Source organism: Bos grunniens, chromosome 13, assembly GCF_055505025.1.
Source record: "Bos grunniens cultivar Pamir isolate PY7600 chromosome 13, Bosgru_T2T1.0, whole genome shotgun sequence".
NCBI lineage: Eukaryota > Metazoa > Chordata > Mammalia > Artiodactyla > Bovidae > Bos > Bos grunniens.
In genome coordinates, this window is record NC_141177.1 from 48,505,049 (window position 1) to 48,513,150 (window position 8,102).

At 45.2% G+C, this 8,102-nt stretch overlaps 1 protein-coding gene across 2 annotated transcripts in view; it reads left to right on the forward strand.

The window, feature by feature from the left end:
• Positions 1 to 4,095, forward strand: part of JCAD (junctional cadherin 5 associated) — a 37,407-nt gene extending 33,312 nt beyond the window's left edge. For both annotated transcript variants that reach the window (XM_086333923.1, XM_086333924.1), the window contains one exon: positions 2,393 to 4,095. In XM_086333923.1, coding sequence (XP_086190049.1) covers positions 2,393 to 2,427 — 35 coding nt within the window. In that variant the 3' untranslated portion in view covers positions 2,428 to 4,095. The remainder of the gene's footprint in view (positions 1 to 2,392) is intronic.
• The last annotated feature ends 4,007 nt before the right edge of the window (positions 4,096 to 8,102 follow it).

An 8,102-nucleotide genomic window follows, 5' to 3' on the forward strand; every position in this document is an offset into this window, starting at 1 on the left:
AGCTTGAGGGGAGCCTCATGATGCCATTAGAAGGCTGGGCGTCAGCACATCCTCACAGGTGGTAGCCTTCGAGGGTGTTCATATGCAAAATACCCACCAGGGTGGGCCTTAGTGATCTGTCTTCCCCCGACACAGTGCCCACAGGAACCAGGAGGGGCATGACTTCCCTGTACTCTGGCACCTCTGCCGGCCAGTGTGGTGGCCCCTGGTCACATGTGGCTCCTGAGCACTTGAAACATGGCTCGTCCCAATTGAGATGGCCTGTAAATGTGTGATACGCATGCCAGAGTTCAAAGACATCACCAAAAAAAAAAAAAAATCTAAGATGTCCCAATAATTTTTTTTGGTTACCTGTTGAAATGATAACATTTTGGATATATTTGGTGACATGATATGCACCATTGAAACTATTTTCACCTGCTTCCTTTTGTTTGCCCTAACATGGCTACTAAAAACTTTACCATGCTGCGGCTCACATTGTATTTTTATTGAACCCGACCCTCCATGGTCTAAAGAAGGAGTCCTTGGTCATACTGATTTCTCTCTGTGGTTCTGTCACTGGGTCCTCAGCTTCAGCAGTTGGGGTTGGGCTGCAGGCATGTCCTATAGGGCAGTCTCCACATACCTGCCCTCAGGTGGGCTGCTGAGGGCCGGGCTCTATGTCCCTGGAGGCTCAGCCCCTTGAGGCCTCTCCTTGCCGCCAGCGCGCCCTTTCATCCTTTCATGACCACCCACCTCCATCTCATCTTCGCTCATGGGGGTCCCCCAGAATCGGCACTGAATGAGGCCAGCTGAGCTCAGAGAGGGGCTCAGCTACTAAGACCCATGTTGTCACAGTGGGTGTTAAGTGTAGACCCGCAGAAGGCAGCTTGTTCATGGGATCTCTGCCTGCTTTCAACAAGACGGGCACTTGGTGCTGTTTGAGGAGCAGCAGACCCCTTCCAAAAAGTGGAGCCTGTCCCAAGTGCGATAAACGCTGTCTTAGTTGTCGCAGTTGTGGTGTCTCATCATAAGTACATCCCAAGGAGTCAAGAAGGTGTGTGGTGTGTTAGTCGTTCAGTCGTGTCTTTGCGACCCCATGGACTATAACCCGCCAGGCTCCTCTGTCCAGGGGATTCTCCAGGCCAGAATACTGGAGTGGGTTGTCGTGCCCTCCTCCAGGGGATTGTCCCAACCCAGGAATCTAAGCTAGGTCTCCTGCATTGCAGGCAGATTCTTTACCATCTGAGCCACCAAGGAAGCTCAAGAATATTGGAGTGGGTAACCTATCCCTTCTCCAGGGGATCTTCCTGACCCAGGAATCGAACCGGGTTCTCCTGCATTGCAGGTGGATTCTTTACCAGCTGAGCTACCGGGGAAGCCCAAAGTCCCTCAGTCGTGTCTGACTCTTTGTGAGCCCATGGATGGTAACCCTCCAGGCTCCTCTGTCCAGGGGGTACTCCAGGCAAGAATACTGGAGTGGGTTGCCATTTCCTCCTCCATTGTCAAGATGTGCAGAGGACACAGCAAGATATCTTGCTGCCAGAGAAGTGGGACTCTGCATGGCCTTCAGAATGCACTGTCGTCCAGAGGGGTTGAGGAAGAGATGGCTCTGTGATAGTTTTAATACCTGTTAAATTGTACCGTCCTTCCAGACTTCTTACGTATTTGCTCTTAAGAACTTAGGAGCCCTTTGAACTGCCATGGGAGGAGATTCTGACCATAGGAGGTACACGTGTGAGCCTCAGATTTGCCTGGACCCCAGAGATCTGTAATGCCCGAGGGCCCAGCCACAGCCCAAGTGATGATCTAGGACCGTTGTTCTATTGTATGGTGTCCCTTTTTAGAAACCGGGGCCACTTGGGCCCCGTGTGTGTAGCTGTAGAGTGGATCAGCATGGCAACTCAGACTCACACACACTGCTGTGTGTGGAAGGCTGGCGGGTGAGCCTGCAGCCGGGGCCTGCATGCTGGCTGTGGGGTCAGAGATAGGAGGCCTGCCATCACCAGGCCCAGTTCTCAGGGTTTCAGCCCCACCCTGGGACATCACTGGTCCCACGGCAAGCTTTCCTTAGAGTTGCCGTTAACGTACATGCACACAATATCCTGCTTAGCGTCAGCTGAGAGCGTCGCTACTGCTTTACAAGAGTTGCAGTTAAAGTGAATTATGTTCCCTGTGAACAACAGGAAGGGACGGTCAAAATACTAAGCTGCCCCCATTTCCCATCTGTGATTAGGCATGGGTCATACCCGTTCCTTCAAAACAGCCTTTAGATGGTAGCCGTTTACTCCTAGATAAAAAATACGGTCGGTGGGCCTTGATCCCTACACATTTATTTCTGGCCTGAGGATTAAATAGAAAGCAGACCAGTGGAATATACTACTCATCTTCTTTTGTTTCCTTTTTTTTGCAGATTCCTATGACCCAAGCAGGGTGGAGAGGGTGTGATGGCACGCCACTGGAGTGTGGGGCCGCGTCTTTTGCTGACGGGTGACCCCCCAAGCTGGCCTCAGCCCCGCCACCTGGGAGGAACCTCACTGGGCCATCCTTCCCCGTGGCCAGGACACACGTCGACTCCACAGAGTCACTCTGTGGAAATAAAGCAGTAGTCTGTTGAAAGCATCTGTTTTTATAGCACAAAGGGTTAATACCTATGTTTAGAAAAGAGTCACAAGGACCCTCCTTAATGATGGATTTAGCCCAGCTGATGGAGCATTTGGTGTTAATCTGGCTATATGTGAAAACTCAAATGTAGGTGGTTTAATGAGTGATTTTGAAAGGACCAAGAATGTCATAAATCCCCCTTCGCATCCCTGTGGCCTGCTGTCCACGCTCACTTTCGGGAGTTTGGGGAACATAGGCCATTGCTAGTGTTTTAGCACTTTGAGTTTCCGGGAAATGTGAACACGTATGTATGATCCATTTCTCATCAATTTGGCCTTCTGCTGCTGAAGTCACTTTACCTATTAAGTAACTTGCCATCAGCAGATGAAAGCGGTAGCTTGCAAGTTTCCAAAAGATGAAACCTTGTACCATGATGGATAAGAGTATTATTTATCGGCAATGAGACGCTCTGATCTTTTGCAAACATGCCATCGTCTGCTTTGCACTCAGTATTATCTATTTTTATTTCCTGTATGGATGTCTAGAAATTCTTTATATGAGAAATAATTGCTGGTAAAATAGACCATTTTAACAAAGTAACTATATTTCTTTTTACCAAAAAATGCTATTTTTCTATGATGTAAACAATTGTTAGGTGGCAGATTTTTAAGGAAGTTTATTGTATTTAAGAGTCTGTATCCCTTTGTGTGAGAGGAACCCAGAGAGGGTTCACATTTGCTTTAAAGCATAAACCCCTCACCCATTCACAACTCTTGCTACTCTTAGTTTATCTTAGAAAGAGATGTCAATAGAGACATTTTTCAGGGTTAATAAAATTAACTTTTCACAAAGTTTTTTTTTTTTTTTAACAAATGCAGCTATAAGGTTATATTTGAAAATAACCCTCTTAAAACCAGCCAACATCCTTACAACAAATTTTTGCTGCCATATTCACTAGAATTACCAAAAAAACCCCATAGTTTCATCTTTGTTCGTCTGCAGGGATGTGCCCTGAGACCAGATCCCCCCTCCCCTCACCCCCACCGTCCCTTTAAAGAAATGTGTATTTTTATCTAGAATGATCTTTAATTAGCGTCTGCATATTTTCCAAAAGTGCTAGAGACATTATATGTACGCCGTTACGGAAGTATTATGAGGCCTATGTATTCTGCCGTTTACTATTGCATTAATCTGCACAAAGTTTATGCATTTTTTTAATGCGTTTGTCACTTCTTTCTAAGTCAGGCTTTCTCGTGAACTAACATTTCCTCAATGGTTTCTGTCTCCTCCCTCCCTCCCTCCTTTTCGTCTTTTTTCCTTCTCTCTCTCTTTCAGAAATCACCTTATCAATTTCTAAGCATTTTGAATTCCTAAAATGTGAACTGTTGAGTGGTCTGCCATTTGGCCCTAAAACAACTCTGGGCTCTCATGGCCTGTTTTTATCTGTACCATATGATTTTATTTCATCAGAACTTCATGTATTTGGACAGTAATAAACAACACAGAATCTAAGCAGTTCTGAGAAGTCTTTTCAAATCCACTTTGCAGCTTTGCTTCTTCCCTGTTTCTCATGGTCACTCCTTTCCAGATTTTAGTTCGTGTGATATTAGAAGCTTTGCTTCTCACAACCCGTGGGGATGACGGGCCAGGCCTCTGCCGGGAAAATCACTGGAGTCATCTGGTACCACTGGGAGCAGCCACCTGGGGGTCCTCGTGACGGGGTGTACATCCCTCTTAGGTGCAGATGAGAGAGGGTGTATGTATATACACATACACGTATATACATGTGTCATTGTGTGTACATAAACATGCATATAGACGCATGCATGTGTCATGTATGTACACACACACAGACACATACATACTTGTGTGTGTCATGTGTGTGCATACATATTACCAGTTCTGACTTTCCCCTTACAGTCTTTGATTCCATCTAAAACATCTTTTAATCAAAAGAGGTCAATCAGAGCTTATTCCTCGAGAGAAAGAGAAGGATCCTAAAGGGAAGAAATCACAAACAAACCAGAATATGATACTCTGTTTTCTTCTAAATCCTTGTATCATATCACTCTGAAACTATTCTAAAAATTTAGGGGAAATTATCAGTATTTATCCCTTTAACCTTAATTTCTAGATTCTAGCCTGTACATAAGTTTTTGGGAGGAGAGGTACCTGAAAATGTGACTTTTAAACTTGCATTTTCTGAGGTAAATAACGATTTCTAATCCTATAAAGTAGCTTTTCCAGAGGTTTTGAACTTTTGCTAATTATTTTTTTATTATTTCTATTTCTCATACATGCACAGCTCTCTTATCATTTGTGGCTGGAAAGGAAGTACTCATATTTTGTATTTGTCATTCTTTTTCTCATTCATATGATTTACTGTTGATGTTTAATATTTGGGGGCTTATAAGATTAAAAGTTCTAACTTTGACTATTTGGACTTAAAAAATGTGAGGAATCACATTTGAAATGTATTTGTATCTCTTGTTTTGCAAAAGAAGGGGGAAAATATTGGCAATATAGCTCTAATTACCTTTCTTTGAAGAAAATTCCTGGGCCATTGAAAACCAAACGTCTTTATTATTGTTTTGAACCTTCAGTTTCTGCAAACTACAGAAAACTCCCTGTGAAGGATGCACCATCCCTGACTGCATCTTTAGAATCCTTTTCCATGTTTGTACATAACTATTTGGGTCCCTTTTTTTTTAAAACATCCCTTAAAAATGTATGTACTATGAGATCCTGATTTCCTTCTGAGAGTTGTAGGTTGAGGTTTGATTCCTGTGGAAATTCTAAGTAGATCCTTGTCTGTTTCACGTGACGGTTTGTGAAGGGCTGTCCGTTGTTCACAGAAGTCCAAATGTCTAAACCCAAATGACCCTATTGAGCTTAGACTCAAATGACTGCTTTTTGCAACAGCAAAATGACTTTCTCTGATAGCACCTTGGTTGTGGGTTTCTGGGGAAAAGATGAATTTGATTCTCAGTTGACACAACTACTTCCCAGCTCTGAGCAGAAAGGGCTGATGGAAGATAAGGTGAACCCACCATCTCATCCGTGACCTTCCAAGATTACACTTGTGCGTCTTTTGTTTTGTTTAAAATGACTAAATGATACACAGTTAAATGTCAGGTTAGCATCCCCTGGAAACAGGCCAGCACTGCAGAATCCCTTTAAATATCTGGGCTCAGGGACCTGGACGCAGTGTCATCAGTCTTTGGAAGGTCATTGTTCTGCTAGGTCCACCTGAGCACAGAGATGGAGTGAAGGATGCAAGTGTGTTTCTTAAGCCGAAGCTGTTGCAGGCCTAGGGGACTTCTGCATTTTCTTTCTGTTTTGTTTTGAACTCCTGATTCTGCACATCTGTTTGTGGGAGGAGGGTTGCTACTCAGGACAGTATTTAAGAGACTGATTCCAAGTGACCTTTAAGAGTCTGCCTGGTGGGAGGTCCTTTTCCAGGAGTGTGGGTTTGTCCTCTCAGGGACCCCTCAAGCCAAGAAGGAGGAGATGATAAAATAACATGAAAGATAGAATGGTCCCCAGCCTGCACATCTTTTTTTTTTTTTAAATAAAAGGTGGGGAGGAGTGGTAAAGACTGTAATTCAGCCTCTGGGAAACGTTGATGGGGTCTAATTCACAGGCCCCCAAAACAGTCTCAGGTTCATGGGCAGCGGCGGGAGGGACAGGGCGCCTGCGGGTTGTGTGTTAGTTGCTCAGTCGTGTCCAACTCTGTGACCCCAGGGACTGTAGCCCGCCAGGCTCCTCTGTCCGTGGGATTTCCCAGGCAAGAGTACTGGCGTGGGCTGCCATTTCCTCCTCCAGGGGATCTTCCTGACCCGGGGACTGAGCTTGTGTCTCTCGTGTCTCCTGCTAGGCAGGCAGTTTCTTTACCACCACGCTACCTGGTGGTTTCCGAGTTGTATATAAAAAAAAAAAAAAAAAAAGGTCCTCTTTCCCATCAGCTTTTGCAGACTTGCCCTCATCCTTTCCTGGCTCCATGTGTGTGGAGCTCAAAGCTCAAGAGTTCCAGGGCCCTCTCCCTTGTCTGAAATTTCAGATCATGTCAAGATGCAGGCCTTAAAATGAAGAGCTATTCCCTGCCAGTTGGTAATTCAATGCACATATTAGAATATAACTGGAAAAGAAGTCCCTTGACCAAATTAATGCTGTAGGATGAAGCACTTGGGCCAGGAATTGGCTTTAAGCTCTGCCTAAACTCTCTGTGACCATGGCCACCTCTGCTACCCACTTGGAAACATTGCCTAAGTGGGGGAAAGGGATTGAACTATATTAGCTGGTTTCTTCCAACTCTAAGATGAAATAACTATTGTTTGGTGAAATTGAAAGTCCATAGGGTCTTTCGCCCTGACAGAACAGTCCAAGAGTAAAATAATTTGAAAACTGCGGCTGTACATGATGGAGGACTGGGTCATTCCCGGGGTAGGGAATCTTGCCATGACTTAATCTTTCACCGGGGTGGTCCACGTCCCCCTTCCCTCTTCCAATAACTTATCATGCTTTTGTTCCCCACCCCCCGCCCCCCACCATAGTACAGACCAGCCAAGAGACTGACAACATTGAATTCTCCCAAACATTTTTCTTAGGTTAGAACAGGGTACCGGGGTGTTTATGAGCCTGGCAGTCAGTCCAAGGCATTAATCTGCACTGTCCGTATAGACTGCTTTTCTCACAATTTAAATGCACTCAGGTTCGGAGAGTTCGTCTCTCCCCAGCTAAGTCGGCCTTTCTGCTTCTACCCGAGCATAAATCTCCCCCAAGATAGTCAGTTTGTACTTCACAGACTGGAAACGCTGTCGATCACCCCATTGCTCAGCACTGGGGACAACAGCCCTGTGGGAAGCATCGTTCCTCCAGGCCCAGCCGGTGTCTGGTCTGGACTCAGTGGGAGAACCCAGCTCTTGAGGTAGAGGTTTGTGCCTGATCACACAGAGGCTCTATCTGCTGTGTCGTCTCATGGCTACTTCTGTCCTGTGCTTCCTGCTTTACTACCTATGGCTGTTTTTACCTTGCCTAACCCCACTGGCATTTCAGAGGTCATCATGGCAGGGCCAATCTGGATAGAAACAAACCTAAATGTGCGTTTACCTGAAATTTCCTCTGAGTATTTAAAATCAGGGAACTCTCCTACACTGTTGGTGGGAATGTAAATTGGTACAGCCACTATGGAGACTAGTATGGAGGTTCCTTAAAAAACAGAGCTACCATCTGATCCTGCAGTCCCACTCTTGGGCATATACCCAGAGAAAAACATAGTCTGAAAGGATACATACACCCCAGTGTTCATCGCAGCACTGTTTACAATAGCCAAGACATGGAAGCAACCTAAATGTCCATCAACAGAGGAATGGATAGAGAAGATTGGTACATATATGCGATGGAATATAACACAGTCATTAAAGAGAATGAAATAATGCCATTAGTAGCAACATGGATGGACCTAGAGATTGTCATTCTGAGTGAGGTCAGAGGAGGAGAAATACTGTATGACATCCCTT